Raw genomic sequence first — 20,770 nt, 5'->3', positions numbered from 1 at the left:
AATAAAATAAAATACTGTTGACACAAAAAAATATTATTTTCAACAAGGAAGGTAAAATTTACGGCAAGAACACACTCCCACGAATACAATCCACTGTATGAATTTAATAAAAATACAGTTAGTGGCAGTAACACACCTACATGCGTACAATTCCCTATAACTCATAAAAAATTATGCTTTTTTAAAAAAGATAACTCTCGAAGTTTCTGTTTTCTTTAAATTCACAACTTCTTCTTTCTATCTACAAGTCGTATATTGTTTGCATCAAGGTGACTTATTCATTACAACGTTTACTCGCAGTAGATTATCGATAGATCTTTTTATATCTGAAAGTATCGTCTTTATATTTTTTTTTCCTACTTAGCTTATCTTTCACCGAGGGAGCAAAGAAATATCTCATTCTGATCAACTATTCTCTTATTGCCCCTCTTTCTTGCTTCACTTCTCTTTTACCTTATTGCCGATCCTCTACATTTGCGTCCGTCAAATCGAACTCGATTACTTTTTGTTGCGTACAATTTGTATCGCGATTTATTTCCCGTGCCAATGTACGTTAGAACAAAAGGTTGTTTCTGTAAAAACTTCCAACTCTTTTTTTTTATTACAGAAATCTCGAACTTTACTGAATCAATTAAGACAAATAGTAAAACTTTTCTGAAATTTTGTTTATTGTATATAGTCTCCTCCTGAATCTATACATTGGAACAACAAATCTATACATTTAACAACAATTTGCAAGTGACCAAAAATTACCATTGTGAAAAGTATCGTAAAACGCGTAACTATTTTCTAAATTTCAATATTGTTAAAATAGCATTTTTCTTTTCAAAAATAGAAAAAATCACATAAAATCAAATTAAGCAAATACGGTAAGTGATTGAGTATGCAGATTTGATTTCGGGCCAAAAATTAACATAAATTGTTCCTTTTAACGTCATTAACTGATCTAAAACTATTTTAGATCATAGTGAACGTCATAAGATATTTTTTAGCCATCTGATATTTTTAACGATATGTACTTAATAGCTACCAATATTTGCTAACAAAGTTCAAATCCGTTGGGTTCTGTGCATGCACTCAGTTAACAAAGCGTGTCTTATTGTTAGCAAATTCGTGCAAATTTGTGATTGCTTGTGATGCTGGCAAATGGCCGTATATTTGTCTTCAGCGATTTGAAATTAAAGTAATACGCCAGCAATTTAAACCAGCCAGCAAAATAGAGGCATCAAAGTTACATCACATATTGACAGCATTGTATGATCCTTTTTAGATTGTTACTATGACACAGCAATAACAGCACAAATTTTGACGATTTCAAATTGCTAATCAAAGTTGTGATAGCAACAATTTGGCAACAAAAGGCGGACTCACAATCAGTTATCGCAATTCTGTCAAGCAATATACGAGCAACGATACAAACATATTGCTATGGGCACTAGCAAAATGACAAAAAAAAAATCGCGAAAGTTTTGTATTTTCTGGAAACATTATGCTCCTCAAAACTGTATAATCGTAAACGTTTATAATTATGCCTGAGCGTGTAAGCGAGAATGCTGTGAACTTTTTTAAAAATTTTAAAAATTGCGGGTCATTAAGCCGCTAAAGTTTTAAAAAATCTCCCACTTGACTCGTATCACTTGACACACAACGTACAATTTAGCCCGTAGTTCGCGAGCTGATTTTTTATTTTTGCGGCCTTGCTTCCGGTTTCCGCTTCCTTTTTCGAGGCACGGGAGCGAATTTAATCTCATTAAGTGCCGAAGCTTCCTGATTTCGTAGCTGGCGCCGGCTGCGCGGCGGGGTTTCCATTATCCGCCGCGCTCTCGTATGACCGGCTTTCGGCAGGATAAATGTAATTAAGCTGCGATCTGGAGTGGCCTAATTGCACAACTTATTACTTTGTCGAATTATTAGTTATTCATGCCTCTATGCACGTTCGCGATTTGATCTAGGTAATCTATGTAACTCGATGATCGATAAAAGTCTATTTTTTTATTCCAAGCTGATTTAATAGTCAATAATTAACGTAATTGACACTTGATATGATTAATCATTGAATAGAAAGACACTTTTCTATCTACAATTTTATATAGGTACACAATAATAGATCGTTATTGTAATAATTAAAAAGTGGACTGGTATGTATTATATTTTCATTCAGAGAACATTACGTTAAATAAATCAGGAAACCGCCAACCATGTTAAATGTAGTAGGTTATTGATCCATCTCGGTGAACCCAAAAGTACCTCAACCATCGATATTTGAACTGCAAAGAGCTCTTTTTCGAAGATGGCGATTCTCTCCGGGACGAGAAGTGGGTTGGAGATGTAAAAAAAGTAATAGGTATGAAATGAAGCGAATGAAAAGAAGCGCATCGGGAATTATCCGTGAATCATTTGGGAAAGTTCAAAAGACTCGGCGGCGCGCATGAGTGAGTCCTCGGGAATATCAACAATGAAACCCGTAGGAGAAAAGTTACGTAGAATGGCGGGTGCGAAGATATCGGCGAAGCTTTTGTTTCGCCGATTCATCCCAAAGGAAAACGTCCGAATAACACCTGCGATCGATTTATCCCGAGTTTTATTCCGAGTTTTCAAAATCGCGCGTGCGCGATTTTTTACAATGTTAGTCGTATGCTAATTCTAGTTTGACATAGATTCGATGTATTTTGATTTCGGTGTATTTTCGCTGTGACAAGCCGATAAGAGAAGAATTGGAAATATTGTCAAAGATAAAAATTGATCTGTCAATCTCTTGTATGTTTAACTGCACACCTTAATTACGTCGCATAGCGTACGTTAAAAAATGAGTAACATGTATTGAAGGAAATGTAGATATTTGATATTTGTAATTGTTAGTATTGAGTTACTATAATTAACACAGATCTGCACAGGAACCTGACACGTAATTGCAGTCAATATTATTATATTTAAATTATAATCTTTATAACCATGCTTTTGTCAATGTAACATGTTACATTGCGTGTTATTGTAACTATCGTTGTATACCTAGGTGCAGAATTAAATTCATACTCAATTATAGTCACAAATGTGAAATATTTTTTTCTTAAAGTGTGACTAAATAAAGAAGTTAACGTTGCAGATATGGATTCCTACCTTTCCATTCTACGTAGTCGCACGGGTGGTCAAACAGGAAGTTCTGGAAGCTGTTGCAGTCCGGATCGACATGCGGCTCCCTGCAGAGGCACGTCGGTCGGAAGAAAGTGAAAGCCTGCAGGGTGCGCAGAGCCGCCTGGCACTTTTTCACCGTCACCGTCGAGCATGCCACTGTAACCGCGAAATTATTATTAAAGCGATGCAACAATGTTTCAGCTCGGTGACAAATAGCACGTGCAAATTTAACATGCGATACCGGCCATCGCGCACAAATTGGCTTGACAGCATAACGTACAAGCTGCATGACTAATGGTGTACCAAATATAAGTTGTCCTATTGTTTGATAGAATTTATGTAAAATGCTCTATCTGTCGACGGGCTTTACACGCTACACTTATGTTGTAAATTGATACATATGCGATGGCTTTAAACCGAATGTGCGAGCGCGAAAAAGCCGGCAATACGATAACGCATTCTCGCGCGGTTATTATTTTTTTTAGAGCGAGTCCACCCTGCAGATTGTTGTAAAATCCGATGACGCGAGATCTCCGTGGAGCAATTAATTTCTCCATCGATAGCCGTACTCGTTCACTCCCGTTTCGACGATGATTCGACGAGCGGTTTTATCCAATCGAAAATCATGGAACGCACAAATAATTTGTTAAGCTGCTGACGTTTTCAGTGGCTGTATTGAAATGGAATTAACAAATAATACGGGTAAAATTAGAATTTATATTCGGATTGTCTAGTTTGTTCTCACCTCACATATTTTGGAAACGATTCAAAATTAAAAATTCACAAAATATGTCATTCATTTTGTTCAATCATTTCGAGGAGTTAGACTTTTAACAAGATTAGAAGGTTAGCCTCTCAAAATAATTAGATATGTATCTTGCGATTTCTCATGATTTTCTAAATATAAGACAAACTTTATAGACATCTAAAATTTTTTTATATGAAATAATTATATAATATAAATATAAAATATTTTATTTTAATAAGTGTAGGCAATTTATGGAGCATGAATTAAAAATAGACTTAGTAAAATAATAACAAATACAAACATAAGATGAGAATATGAAATATTTGTTAGTGTTTTTGTAAAAAATATGTTTCGGTATTATCAACGTGATAAATACGTAGAGCATATTTATATAGCGTAATGTATAGAATGAATCAAACTATTAAGATATACTCGTGCATTTCGGATTACGTCGCGCGCGCATCCTCCGCGTGCGTTTGTGTGTTCGATGTTGGATTCAAAATAATTGCGAAATTCGGACAAAAGTAATTATGCAACGCTAGAATGAATTTATCAACAATGTCGCAACACGTTGTGATGTAGCAGCAACAATTATTCGCCACGGTACACATTCGTACATTAATCGTGCCGCAACTAGACGGTGACATTAATGTATGTTATTATCACGCAATGCGCGATGTAGTTCACTTAATATATTAATCGTTGTCACTCAATATTCTTAACTTTTAGAAATATATAATATTTATAAATGCACAATTAAGATTGCTAAAATACATAAAAGGTATTACAGGACATCATGTAAGATCCGTAAATTTGAATATTAAAGCACAGTTTCATAAAGTAAACGTTTAATCACATTACGGAGAGAAAAACTTTGTTAAAATAAAAACTTGTGGACCTCACTAATCCACAATTACAATCTCTTCAGCAGAAAAGTTTGCGAAAGAAAAGTCATTATCTAATTGCAAAATCTCTCATCATTTAATTTAATTTAAAAGTTAACATAATGCATTTGACTGGATTAAATAAATGCTAATAATACACGTGTATCCTTATTGAATTATTTAAGGTATTTATATACATATATAATTAACTATTTTTTATTTCATTATTTTTTTATGTAAAATTATTTAATCACCTTTTAACGTTTATCTTGCGTAATCTTACTAACGTAGCGACAAAGGTCCTTATTCATATCTCACTTTTATCAATAAATGCATACATTTATTTTTCTGAAATTCTTTATATACATATGAACTTATATACACTTAAAGACATATTTATCGATAAAAGTAAAGCATAAATATAGATTCCTAATGTGGTTCCCACTTTTTTGCGTAATAAATGATTTTTCATAAAGCACCATCTTTCTGGGTGCGATCGAGATAATTTTGATGCCCTAAACGTTTTCTTTTAAAACCGTTTCAAGCTTCATTCAAGATTCCAGCGTTCGTGGGTTAATTAGTACAACGTCGTTCGGAGAAAGAATGGAAGTAAGAGAGGGCGCCTTAATTACTATCCCGAGACACCGTAAGTTTCGTAATAACCGGGCGTTGCCAGACTATAAGTAATGAATCCAGATGTCGGCGTTACCGTTGATGTCGACGTTGTCGTCGTCGTCGCCGAATGTCAGACAGAAAAATGACGGAGCAGCAGTGCGAAAGTTTCAATTACATTCTGATGTTATCACCTGCCGCGCTTCCTCGTCCCTCTTCAATTCATTCCGTCAGTTTCAATGTTCCTACCCCGGACCATTCCCGCCCTTGCATCCACGTTCCTTCATTAAACACGAAGCAGGACACTTAAAAGGGAATATCTTCGACAGTTTGGAACTTACGGGCAAAAAAGTTTCTGCGAGGAGTTTCAGGGGCTAATATTGTGACAAGAGAATAATCTCTTACTGGGTCAGATGTTTCGAGTCTCCTCGAAAGGAATACTAATTTACATCAGTCTTTTGGCAGATTGCGCGTTTGCTGACGCGACGTTCAAATTGGAACATCAAGGAAGGAGGCATTTATTAAATAATATTTAAAGAATAAATACAATAAATTATTTAAAAATTGTAATCCAATGTAAAATTATATTATTTTGATGAATTCCTATTTACAAATCTTTAATACAGAAATCAAATTTGAAAAGCAAAATAGCTGGACTCTAAATAAAAGGTTCTCAATAAACTATGAGAAAGACAATAAAATTACCAAAATGTAATAAAATATAATAAAAAATAAAAGATAATGGTCTCTCATTAATAATTAATTAATATTTCAATCAAAAGGCAATTCATAACAAAATTAAGAGCAGCTTTTAGGAAAAAAAAAATATTTAACAATAATGCAATCTTATTGCAATAATAAAAGTTTTAAGTATTTTATTACTCGTAACGAAAAATATATGAAGTCTCAAACTAATTTTCTGTTTCAAACTTTCTATCTTTTCATTAATTAGCAATCAATTAATAGTTTCGAATAACTATTTTGATTTAAGTTCTGATAAACTTGATAATTACTTTTCGTTACACTGGTTCTTGACAGTTTCTTGAACAAGTCAATCTAGCTTCTATAACAATTACATATCAAATCAAGTATTGCATTATAAGAACTTACTGCGACGAATCGTGAAAAATGAAATTTTACTAAAATGAAAAGTTGCGTTGCATTGGCGGCAAGAATAATAGCTCCAAAATCATTCCGTTTCTGTATGCAGCCGCAAATAAAAGTTATCTCTGTGATTCTGCGTATTTATTAAAATACAGGCATTTACATAAATTTCTATCTAAAATTAGAGTATAATCGGAAGTTTGTCAAAATGAAGAGTTTCGTAATACGATTAAATGGCTGTTACGCAAATAGCAACAAGCGGAATAAAACATGATGGAAGAGAAAACGTTCCCGACAAATTATGTTAATCCATTATACCGTTCGAAAGAAAATAAATGATAGAAATAATTAACGATAATTGATATATACGCCGAGATCTATATTTAAAGAAATTAATATCAAAAAAACATCAAGAGAATTATATTAAATTGCGGAGAGACACTTTGTATTTATTGACAAATTACTGAAAACGACTAATTGACAATTGGATGGTTGTTGCAATTTTTATTAATGTAAATATTCAATTTCTACTATTTGGGGCTATTCTTATAGGTTGCTAGTTTTCAGGAAATGTACATCCATTGTGCGAAAGTGTTATGCACAGGCGTACAAACATAGCAAAAAAAAAAAAGATGGGATGAGGCAAACAAACTATCAGCCACTAGGAAAGTCGAGAAACGGACTTTTCATTCTCGTGCAGCGAGCGCGAGGAAATATGTACGGGAACGTAGCTTTGAATTCGGCGCTAGACTATCACTTGCAGACGCGTAACTACACCTGTTTTTGACGCGTTTGTGTTTTCGAACAGTTGTAATAATTGCAACCAAAATTCATTGTAATATCGCATTGTTTGTAATATTTTTAACTTACTTGAACAAAAGTTACGCGTTTTACAAACGCTTTTAGAGCATTTATTTTACGAAAAAGCAATGAGTTACCATTTCCTATACTCGCGTCGCAATGGCTAATAATAGAAAATAAATAATGTAATAAATATTAAATACAGGTGCAATATTAGTTATAAAACTTGTGTATTATTGTAAAACTTGCACATCGATTAAAAATTTACTTTTTACGATTTTTGTGCAATGTAAATTACGCTCTCTTTTTAAATTATTTCCAGTTACATTTGTCGATTAATTTTTGCACAGGCGCTTTTCTCGTTCGGGACCATGTTCAATTCTGTTATTTTCGCCAAAAAGTTAAAACCCAAAGCAAAACTTCCTTGCTGAAACAATGTCCAAAATAAATAAGGCTCGACTCGTCGTCCCGCGAGGTCCTGCTCCGCTTTAATTATCGGGGTGTGTATCCGGGAACATCCTGCGGTGATGAACGGCGCCGCGGCTCCATAAAAAGCGCGAGCGTTCCAGAATCGTTCTACCGTGAGCTATAATTCATGGATGGGAAAAAACAGTATCGGAAAAAAGTGTGCCGGTGAGAGGGAGAAAGAGAGCAGTCGGGGAAAAGTTGCAGTCTCCGCGCCGAAACTGACGACGCGTATTCTCTCTTCGCGGGTTCGCGCTATCTTCCTCCCGCACTGACGCCATTGTGCTCGAGGGTCGTGCATACCGCTTTGGCATAACAACGTACATTGTACTTCCGAACAATGCTATCCTTCTGTCAGCCTGTACAGTCGACCCCTCTCTCTCCCTGTATCGCCCATCGCACCTCCCTCCCCGCCTTATCGCATGGTGGGCGCTCATCCCTTTTTTTTCCGAGCCGAGCTTTTTGAGGGAATAAACGACACCACGATTGACAGTTAAGGAGGGTGCGAACAGCTCGCGTCATTTCGAACAAGCACCATAAAATCGAAAAATTGATGAGCTAATCGTGGAGGCTACTTCGTTCCCTTTTTAAGGACTGCTTTCGCAACACAATTTTCTGCGATGATTATCTGTTTCCTAAGAGTATTTTTAATTGTGACGATTTGTTTCTCGCGAATCAAAAGTAATTTGTACAAAGAGAGCGGAATCGTCATACAGTGTAGTTATTGCGACTTTAATAACACGACCATTAAACGTACAGTGAGATAGTTTTTGATGAGATTATTCGGACGGGAATGAATTAAGAAAAATGTGGCGGAAAAGAATGGCTACTTCTCCAACATTAGCGATGCTAAACGACGATGAGTAGCAGCTGCTCACTCAAAAACTCGCTCAGCCTGATGACGCCGGATTTCAAAGTCCACTCAAACCACGCGGCCCTTCAACTCTCGCGAAAGTACTGGGTCAAGAATTTCCCTCGACCCTACGGTAATGGCCGCTACATTGCTCCCTCTTCGCAAAAAGTTTTGTTAGGAAAGATGACGCGCGATTCAAAAATTTTTATAATGCTTCACTGAAGTAAAAGCATCTTATTTACAATTTTTCATATAAAGCATCGTCATCAACAATTATTTCGTCTTTCACATGAATCAACATTGCATATGATGAACATAATGTTCGATACACAGCTTTCTTAAAAGAAAATAATAATAATAATTATAGTAGCTAGAAAAAAACGCAAAAATAAGATATTAAATAAAACAGAGAGAGAGAGAGAAAGGAATAAATAAAATGGCACTTAAATCTTGTGTCATTGAGTGAAAGGAACCCTCTCCAAGTACCGCCGTTCTCTTCATTTTGTAGTTGTAGTTTTAGGTTGAGGGCGTAAATGGAATTCACGCAAAAAACAGGATCAACGCACCGTTCCTAAATTGAAAATTTGTCTACTAATCCTTTCCCCTATCAATTGTTTCCCACTCTCTATTTCGTGAAGAAAATTACTCGTTAAGTTGTTTTTTTCGAAGTACGAGATAGTTCATCAATTGCATATTAAAATTTAGATTTTCGACAAAATTTAGATTTCTTACAATTATATAATTACCTTTGATATAAATATATTGTTTTGAGTTCAACATGAATGCACTGAGAAGACTAATCAGCCATATAAATTTGTTCTAAAAAGTCCATTTCATTTATAATTAAATCTTAGAATAAATTACTCGCTATGCATAAAATGAAACTTTTTAATTACTTTAACAATTGTTTGTATTATTTTAACAAATGTATTAAGAGATAAATAACTGTGAAAAGAGTATCATTTATCAATTAATATTGATTTAAGTTACTATATGCAAATGCAAATATTTCTTGAATCAGATTGCAAATTATTCTACATATAATTAAATTATTGTTATTAAAATTAATTAACTATGCAATTTTGTAATTTGCTTTTTAATTTTGCAAGATGTATGCAAATAATGACATTTATTAATTCATAGCAGTAACATATTATGCCGATCAATTGACATCAAGATATGATGCTGTGGATTATTTACGACTGCAATTCAGTTTTGCACGTAAATTCGTGAATTAAACGTGCATCGTACATTTGATTATGCATGGCTGAGCTTACATTCTCGCGCCCGCGTTCAACGACCTGATTAAAGGTAAAATCCAGCTTGCGTTCTGGCGTTACTCGTATTCGAACTATCGTTAGATTATCAGTTGGATAATGACCGATAAACTAACCATCGTTTGATCATCGATAAAGCAACCTCGATCCTGTATCAACACGCAGAGAAAATACCTTCCGTATCTCTTGTCAGAACTGATGGGGAAGCATGTTCCACGATAATTAGTAAACCTATTCAGGAGAATGCAAAACATTTAAAGTTGTAAAGCATTTGCACAAAATTGAGCCAATTTATATTGAGTTACTATCAAAAATTATTACGATATTATATTTATAAATTTATTTGCTCCCTTTTTTCATTGTATAAAACATGCACACTAAATATATTCAATCTATCAATAATATTATAGATTTAAGTTTAAATCTTCACCTAATGTATTTTTCATTCGTTTTATAAATATTTCTAATATTATATTAGAAAATTTGATGATATTTGTAAAATAATTTCTGAAATATTAAATTTTTGTAATAATTTTTTGAAATAATTTTTCCCCTTTTCTGTTTCCTTTTTCTATTTTCTACAAAGCAAAATTACAGATTTTCAAGTTTATCAAATAATGATACTTTTATGAAGGAGAAACAATTACATTAGTTTGTATTGAAAATATTAATCTTTGACTGGTTAAAATTAAAATAATTTTTTATGTTAGTATAAAAAAGTTATAAATTTTTTATTACAACAATGCATTTTGCTGATTCTGTCTCAAATTCGGATATGTGCAAATAAAGTAAAAAAAAACATTTTGGGTGAGTTACAACAGTTACAAACGTATTCCTAAATATTGAAACAGTATATATCAGAATTTTTTCAGATTTTTTAGAGTCAAAAACCTTTCGAAAAACACATGGTAGATCAACGACTCCCTTAATCCGACTAAGCAGTAAAAAAACAGTTTGCAGAGGATTTAAAAAAGATGCTTATTAATTATTCCGGATAAGTCACCGCTATTTTTGTCAATTACTGGCTCAAATAGATTGAAAGGATGAATAATTCATACAAACAGTAATTATATTTAAAATCTGATAAATTCATAAAATGTGATTGACACTCTGGCTGGATTTCTGGTTATCGATTATTTGCTTTAGTAAGAAATAACTTGTGTTATTTCTAACAAAGCAATCCTGAAAACATTTTTCCATAATATAATCTTTCTCGATATTCTCAACGGATGCAAGGCAATGTGAGTGGTTTTATTTATGATTCGGCGCTTATGCAGGCCGCCATATTGCCTCCGCGGTCTGAAATATCACCGCTGCGTTGAATATATTCTGCAATAACTACTCCGCCGGTCCATGGTAACGATGCAACAAGCGTTCTTTCTGTTCCGTTTGTAAATAAGTGAGAGGCAAATATTAAGCGACGTCGCGCATGGCATGTTACTTGTGTATTTATTAATACAATCCCGGTTGGTATTTTAATACTGAAAAATAGGATTTGCACAGGTTCAGCGCTGGACTTTTCGAGCGAAATACAACAGATGCTTCATAAAGATTGTGTCCTTAGAAAAAAAGGAAAATATATGACACATTTGGGACCAATGTTTTCTACGCGAAAGTTGAAGTAAAACTTTTACTACACTTTCATTTACCACTGAAAATTAATGAAATTAAAATAGGTATAATTAAAAAATATAAATATAATTATAAAATTTTTTCCTTTAAGCACACTTTATACATTAGTTTCATTTATTGCTAAAATAATTAAGTGGCAAAGAATAAAAAGATGTAAATATATAATAACGGGATTTCTAATTAAAATATTTAAAAACAATTAATTTCAAATTTAGAAGAAAAATTTAGAAGAAAAATTTCTTTCTGAAAAAATGTTACATTCGATTCCCTTGAACCGATAAATATTAATTGTTCTTATTATTATGTATTCTTTTTTAATTAAGCAAATTAAAATATAAAATAATTAAAGATAAAAATTTGAGCTTGAAATTATTGTCTTTATAACGGATCAAAATGCAGAAATTGCACGGATATTTCTCATATTTTGCAAATAGAGAAAAAAGATGACCATATGTTTGAAAAAAATCGGTTTATATGTAAATGCAGACAATATTTACAATTTTAGGTTGTTATATTGGAATTAGCGTTCTTATTCGTCGTTGCAGATTTTTCAAACTCGAATTTATAATACGAAAAAATCTTTAAAGAATTTATTCAAACTAAATTGAAAAAATATGTGCTGCTTTACGAGTGGTATTTATAGTAACTACCGATCCAATGGATTTAAATAAAGTAAAAAGATACTTGTATTATAGACAAGACGTGACTAGACGTTCCATTTTCGACGAGATTTTGACGAGAATTCTGCATGCTTTTAAATGCTCCTGCTGAACAATACATATCAAATTTTATGCAATATTGATAACAACATTTAATTTTGATTTAAATTATTGTAGATTTATGCAGTTCTCTAGCTATTTACAATTTTTAAAATAAATAACGAAAAATGTATTAATTAATAAAATATCAAGAATTCTCAATTTTCCCAAAATTCTCAATATCATTTCACAATAATAATATCATTTGAGAATATTATATTAATGTAACTATTATACTTTTTAAATAGTATTTAAAATATAATGTTACAATAACGTGTATATATCTGTATTTTACGGTGCTTTCAGCAAGCAATTTTCAATATTTATTATTACAATTTGTGGTCAATTTTACGTAAAAAAATTTCAAGATTTCCTGATAGACTTTTCACGAATACCTCGCGTCACTGGTTTCCTGCGAATCTTTCATCCGCTCGCAAAGTGGCAAAATTTCATGGTAAAATGCGATTGGCCACCCAGTCGATCCGCAAGTCAGCGACAGTGACTCCGGTATTGGCGTTGGTGTTGTGCGTCTTGCTGCACTTGCAACGACGAGCGTGCGGTTCAAGAAGAGCGATACAACCTCCACTTTGGAGTCGGACCGAAATCTCCTGAGTGGTCCAAACGCGCCTTTGGACTCGCTCCGGGTTGTGCGCTTGACAGCCCGCGGCGGCTAACCAGCTGCCTTGGCAGAATCGCTGGAATGGATGGTAGTCGGTCCCGGGATTTCCGGCTCTGTGGAAGCGTCAATGTGTACACATTCTACCGGCAAAGCCCCTTTTGCACACTCTCACCGACTTGTACGAGCCGAGATGTCGTCCATTCCCCCAAGTTCCTTTTGGATTTATTCGTGTGACATTGCGAAAGATTTTTCCGACAAGCGGACTATTATAAAAGACCATAAGTTTTTTTTTTTCATTTTAGACGGCGAGATACATATGAGATCTATTTATCAACGAAAGCGTCTAATTTACATGTGTCAAATAAAAATTTAGGGCACTCTATAAAAATAAAAATAAAAAAAATTATTTTTAACAGAAAATTTTTTCAAAGCCCAGAAATTTGTGAAATATTGCAGGAATAGAGAAATATATGTAGGTTTTTTAAAAAGAGATAAGAATATCGCGATTATCGATGTCATTACTATATCGTTTTCGAGTTCCGATTGTATCGTAAATAAATTACTGGGATTTCGTCACACAAGTATACAACTTTTATGAAACACATCCGCGAACTCTCCAGTTCCACTTAGAATTTAAAATTGTCAAAGTGCATCCCGTAGGATTAGTGCGGACGCGTGACTAGGGATGCGTTACATGCACCATCATTACAATCTGTTCATCATGCCGAGCGAAACATGCTGCAATTTTTTGAACCGGTTTTTAGGTCAGCTTGTTTTTGCACGTTCGCACAACCCAATGTATCTTTTTTTGTATTTTTATTGGCTATTAGAAAACATGGAAAAAGATTTTCTCGAGTGATACCGCTGACATTTTGTGATGGAGTTCAGTGTACGACTTACAAACTATGAATTGTTCAGGTAAAGTTAAAAAGTAAACATCATATAGTACTGCATTTGTTGAGTCGTATCATATTCATCAAAATATATCGTAGCTGCAGTTTTAATCGGTTAACCATTATTTTATATTACTTATATTAATTATATAAATTATTATCCTTTGTAACTATCTAATTTAGTTTGAATACATTAACAATGATAAACTTTAATTTAAATGTGTGACATCTTCAGTAATTTACCAAGTAATTATGTTTACTGACCTAGTTGCAGAGGCCGCAATTTAATATCATATAAAAACAAATGTAACACACTTTGTAATTAAATATAAAATAAAACAAAAAATGTATATATAACATTTTATTAAATTGCGTAATAAAATCTAACATGCAACATAAAGAAGATAAAAATAATTAATTTTTGTATCCCATTTCACGTTTCCTCTCACGTTATTAATAAAATTTCAAATTTTTTATACGCATCATAAAAAATTACGTTTAATTATTTAAATTCTTTTCAATCCCTTACTTATCACAAATCTCAATCCTAGTAATCTCAACTTTTAAGATTAAAAATATTTTCATAATTAATTGATTTTCTTTATAAACTATTATTTTGCTAACATAATATGTAACTTGATTGTCAACACGATCGTAGCAGATATTTTACGGAAAAAAGTTTGCTTATTAAAAAATTCTCAAGGTCTTCAAATATGTCTCGGTGAAGGTAACAAGTCATTATAGTTGAATTTACCACTCGTTATACGAGTTATACTTGGCTCAAGACTCGGCGGAAGTATGAATCGTATTGGCTGCTTCGTGTTTCGTGCAGATCGTTATAATGTCGCCCGAGTGACCGTGAATGGCATTGTAACGTAATCCACGACCCTTATTTCGCACTTCAGTGACCCACAAGATGAATGTTATCGACTACTATACCGGATCTCCTTCCCGTCTACACTCTATCGACGCAAATAATCGTCCCGGGACAATGACGAGCGCCGATATATCCCTCGGTAGTAGCAGTTTCTCGTTTAATTTAATCCTTTACTGTCTTGTACTTTGTCCTTTTGTGTCGGACATATTCATCGTTCGTCTGTTGGTGCGACAGATATCGATTATGACGTGTCTTATTAGTTATCGCGAAGTACTTTGAATTACGTTAATATTATCAATTCGGACGAATTAATAAATAGATTAATTTATGAATATTAGACTTTTTATTGTATCTTCTCATAATTTGAATATTATACAAACTATTAATACGTTCCACAAATTTCGAGTGACAAACGGAAGAGTTCGTCGAAAATCTTGGAGGAATAAAATGCGATGGCGTGAAATCAATGCGTTCGCGAATATTTGCTAGGTTTGCGATCGACTGGCCGTTAATAGTGCGGGTCCCCGGAACGCGCATATCGAGATATCGATCTCAGCGAAGCTTCCGGCATGGCCCGTCCAAGCTGAAATTTCGGCGGCGGAAGGGGTTAGAAACAGGTCAGCCGGAAGTTGTCGATGTACAACGCCGCGTTCCCACGCAGGTTATTATCGTTCTAGCCGCATCGTAGCAGGGCCGAACGTCCCGGTAATGTTATCCCGTTTACAAACCCTTATTTCACAATCCAATACTTTGTAAGATGAGTCTCGCGGACCAACCCTTATTTCATTTTTCGCAAAATTTGTTCAAACCGCGCCGCTTCTAAAAGTACTTTTCTCAGAAATGAGAACGTTAGAAGACAATTGGAAAATTTTGAGGGCAAAATAGAACTTGGCGCGAAGAAGAAAGGAAACAGGAAATTCTTTTTTTCTTCAGTTAATTAGAAAACGTTATTGAGAGAGGAATTATATGAAACACTCCATTTGCAATTGTTAGCTTTTCGCTAAGTTTAAAGTTAAAAGTATTTTTCGAGATGCTCTTTAAAAAAATACGATCAAAAATGTAGAAATATCACAATATTTTAAGAAAAAAATGTAAAAAAAAACTCATTAAAATCTCTAATTGTGCAATATTTCTTAAATTGATAATTTTGAAAAAAATGTTTTGAAACTACTAAATCCGTTTATTGAACTTTCGCACAAGTCATTTGATAATACAACTTGACGCGCCAAACATTTTATTCAATTAATAACAATATGAAAAACACGATATAATTTCGTTTGTGTATAAATTATTAATTTATGCTCATTCGCTGCGAGATATGGTAATAACATCATAATTATATGTAGCATCGGAAATCTGATCATGCTTTAATTCAAATACGCGAATTGTATCCGTATCGTCCCTAAAATAGTACCACGCTTTGGTTTTGTTCGAATTTGATAAGTATATATAGTTTCCACGTTACAATTTAAGAGAAAAAAATATTTTTGTAATCGCAAATTAATCTAATAAGAAATTAATTTCACAAATAATGATTTCACATATAATAATATCCATTAGCCACGCAACGTTCGTCAATTGCAGATGTGTATAATATACTGTAGTGAGCAAGAGGGAGAAAGAGAGAGAGAGGAGAGAGATTGTTTAATATATATAGTAAACTAAATATAATTTTGCGAGCAGAGGATAAACTACGTTATGCAGAAAATGAAGATCTCTTGCACGCGGATATCTCTGTGCAATCGAATAGTAGTGCTATCACGGCTCGTTGCAATTCGCGTATAAATGGCTTTCGTCATTAGTAAGATAAATTAGTCGAAATTTTGATCGAGTTGACTGGCGTTTATCTTGTCGTTAATTACAGTTTACTTGCACGTAAAATTGTTAGTAACATTCTTATTATAAAAAAAACTATCAAAATAGTTTAGTTTTTTTTATAATTCAGTAAATACTTTTACGCAAATGTGTTATCTAAAATATTCCGCAAAAGTTTTAATTATTTGTAAAAATTATAAATTTTTAATAAAATGTTTTAAACATAATTAGTTATAAATCTCTTACAGGAGATTATATTTATTGCTGAAGGCAAATAAAAACTTTGGATATTACTAATACAAATCCAAGTTAAAATTTTATTGTTTACTTTCAAATTTGAGACTTGGATAAAAACACCTAATTAACATGTACGTTTTATTCTTTAATCTAAAATTTATTCCAAGTTCAAATCTGTGAATTTAATTAATTCATTGTGCTTATTTTGTCTTTTAAATTAGATCCAGTGTTTATTAACAAATAAGAAAAGAAAAATTACATTTTAAAATTGTACCAATAAATTGTAGTAGAACAAAACGAGGTCAAACTTATCAATTTTCCAGATTATATTAACAGAGTTAAAAATGTTACCTCATTACGTCATACATCTTGTGTTTGAACCAATCGCGCGCTAAATTAGTCATCGATGAGGTTTCAGCATGTTGAATTATGAATAAGCACTAATTTAGAATTGTTCTATTATATAGTATATAAGTGATAATTCTTCTATCATTTAATATGCATGTGACAAAAATTTTGAAATGTATTAATTAAATTTTGTGACAAGCAGAAGGATAACAGTGAGAATTAAAATTTATTAATTTATGGTCTGATTAACATTTTGTTTACTTTTATTTAAATCATTCGCGCATGTAATATAATTACGCATGCGTATAATTACATTATAATTATAAAAAAAAAATACGTAACTCGTTGCATTGACGCTGTTGCATGTTTAATCGCATAAATCGTTCATTGCAAAAATCTTGCCCGAGAAAAAAATAAATAAACCATCTTCCAGCTTTTTCACCTCACCGGTATGTAATATATAAATGTAATAAAAAAATATATAATTATTAAATCGAAACAATTGTTGAGCTCAATCGTCGCCGAGGAGAACCATTTTTAAATCTCTACGGCCGACTTATTTCAGCTTTCCCGGAATAATTGTCCTCGTGGGAGTGATTAATTCAATGACGAAATCGAAAAGGATAGAGTTGAGTTCTCCACCTCACCACCTTCAATCGTAACGAGAGAGAGAAGACGAGGATAACTCGAGAGGAGACGGTCGACGACCTCGTTCTTCCCACTCCCGTTATTCCTCCACCGCTCACAGTCGCATCTTTTTCCTTCGTCGCATCCGAATGGAAATCACGTTGCGGACGATTGCAACGTGAACTGTAAATTATCCTCGACACCGCTAAATTGTGTTGCCACGCTAGATGTCTATTGCCTTTAATTGTCAAATTGACAGCGAAAGAATACGTGTGATCAAGTGAAAGTAAAAATTCTTGAAATTAATCTTGCATTCTCTTATTCGTTCTAAGTTTCTCATTTTCGTAAAATGTATAAGCTTCAATTAAAATTGAATTTTAATCGAACACATACTGTTGGAAGAAAACAGAAACTTTTATAAGTAAAAAGAAAATCTTGAGTCGAGATATATCGACAGGTAAGATTGACATACTGGAGAGCAATGAATAAATAAGTTTTGTGAATTATAAAGAACAAATATTTTTTTTGGGATAAAAATAACGTTCAATATTACTTTTACGCGCGAGTTAATATCAAACTTAATAGAAAATGAGACAAGAATAAATTAGATTACAAGATACTTCATTTAAAAGTGGACATCACTTTTCGGATCATTACCGCCAAATAAAAATGCATTTACGTGTAAATAATAACGCTACACGAGAAAGATTCGTCGTCAGCTTTCTTTCGTCTATCTCTTAATTGCAAACGAAATGCCGCTGTCGTGTCGCAAGAAACGTGCACGAGGCTCTCGCAGACTTCGTCGTCGACGTGCAAAATGCAAAATGGCGTGTGTTGCATTAAAAAGCAGTTCGCCTTCGAGCGAGGTTGCGAGAGCGCACGGAACGCCGTTATATATTTTATTTCGTTCGACATCAAGTGGGAGTGCGCGCACGCGGCTTTTTAAAACAAAGACATCGTCCATTGTGATTTATGCCGCGGCTTCCGCGCTCCTTTCTGATACCGAGGAGTTACGTGAATAATCTATCATGTAATCGCTCGGGCGAAAGTAAAACAAATGGCACTGCTTTCGGAAAGCTTTTAGCTTCGGAAAACCTACGGAGGCTTTTACTTCTGTTTCAAGAACGGCGCGACGAGCGATACCTTTTATTTATCAATGTCCGATACGAGACACCGCTCGTGATATCATTATGATTCATAATCATTCCGAGTACAAAGCATGGCTCCGAATTTGATAAGCGAAATCGGTAAATTTTGAAAAATAAAAAATCCACGAAAGATATTAGAATCTAACAGAAAGATCTAAACGTTATGAAGATAGTACCTTGAAAAATGTTATCCCCATATCAACAGAATCAGCAGAGATTAAAGTATTACTCCAGAAGTACACATCGTCAAAAACCCATGGATTAAAACGGCAATCCAAAATAATTTCTATGAAATGCTCGTCTATAAAAATTGCCAGTAAGATACTTTCTAGGAGTTCTGTGTACTTTCACACGAAATTCAAAATTCAGACATTAATGCCATCATCGTTTCCATAAGAAATTCCTCGGGATTTCGGAGTCCGCATGCAAATTTTATGGAAATGCGGTACGGCGCCTCCACGTCGCAAAATTTCAAATGTGACGCTGTCGCGCTCGCGGGCCGCCTTTTATTTTACATGGACTAATATGAGATTTTACGAATCACGTGCGACCCATTAGGGCCCATGATTATTACAAGATGGGATTTATGAATAATATATCGCCCGAGACTAAGCATCACACGACCGATAGGCAACTAAAGCTCTCGCGAGAATTCTCAGTAAACTGTGACGACAGATTGTGCCGAATTATATCTCATTTCTCACGTAAGAACCATGTTTGTGCGAAGCATGAATAATGGATTACATAAATAAAAAACAGGAGAAACAATACTGACGCAGAGTGAATGCTATGATTTTTATTTTCCGGATTGGATGGCATACGATCGCGACTTTTATATTTTCAGATTTTTCGATTCACCTTGCGTGAATTATTGCTGATATAATCCGCGTGTGAGTAATATATCGCGTGATATAAAAATACACACGCAAGTAAGACGCATTGATCGCGTTTACTCTTTTCTTTCGTGATCACCTTCAATTGTCGAGTAAATAATATATTCGCATATATTCGCAATCTCTCACTTAAGTTTTAGTATATAATTTAATTAATTATATGTATATACTATAGAATATTGCATTGTGTATAATTAATTGATCTTTTCCAAGAAAAAGAATATCATAAAAATAAATCTAATCTTTTAATCAAGACAATTATAATTTTAAATTGCGAGCGATTTGAAAATGAGATACGCGAATTAAACACTTCAACATATAGAAATTTGGTTCATCAAATTACATGTAACTACCAACTATTATCACCATCTCAATTATCATTAATTTAAATTTAAATCAATATTGAAAATCACGATGAGCATAGTTAACACGCATCGAACGAAGTATTATTAATGATTAAATTAATAATTTGAAATTGTATGAGAAAAAATGGCCTGATTAACTCACCTAATTCCGGACCGCAGACTCTCGGTATAATCTCCAAAATGGCGCTGCACGATGGATCCTCGTAGCACAATTGGCGGGCGTAGAGACAATTCAGAATGGCCATCGGCACTTTGATGCCGGATCCTGAAACAGACGATGCCGTACATATTAAAACGCCAGTCCGCACATAAAGAATGCACCTGTAACATTTTTCTCGCGCCGCAGCGCGGCGGGCAAGATTAAAACCCGACGTTACCGTGGGAAAAGAAGAAAATAAAAAGGGAATTCCATTGAGATCAGTTCGCCAGCGCCGAAAAATTCGGGAAATTCGTCGTTATTACGGCAAATTACGCGCGACAAAATGCTGCATCGCAAGATGGAGGGGTAAGAGAGGAAAAGCGAGAGTGCGCAATGATTTAATATCCCCGCGATAAAGCGTTTCCGTTATTTATAACTGGCCGACGTGAAACTCTCCGACGACGACAAATTATATTTCATTAGGCGCGCACGGATAGTTTGAATGAGAACGGAGAGTCGTGAATAAAACGGGCGCCTGTACCG

General features: G+C 33.9%; 1 protein-coding gene across 1 annotated transcript in view; it reads right to left on the bottom strand.

Annotated features, from left to right (window-relative positions):
* Positions 1 to 20,770, bottom strand: part of LOC105193207 — a 293,217-nt gene that overhangs the window by 139,057 nt on the left and 133,390 nt on the right. Inside the window, 2 exon segments of the mRNA XM_039454349.1 lie at positions 3,118 to 3,288; positions 20,231 to 20,353. Coding sequence (XP_039310283.1) covers positions 3,118 to 3,288; positions 20,231 to 20,353 — 294 coding nt within the window.

This window comes from Solenopsis invicta, chromosome 10 (genome assembly GCF_016802725.1).
Source record: "Solenopsis invicta isolate M01_SB chromosome 10, UNIL_Sinv_3.0, whole genome shotgun sequence".
NCBI lineage: Eukaryota > Metazoa > Arthropoda > Insecta > Hymenoptera > Formicidae > Solenopsis > Solenopsis invicta.
Note: the sequence above shows the minus strand (reverse complement) of the source record. Positions and strands in the feature narration are given on the sequence as shown.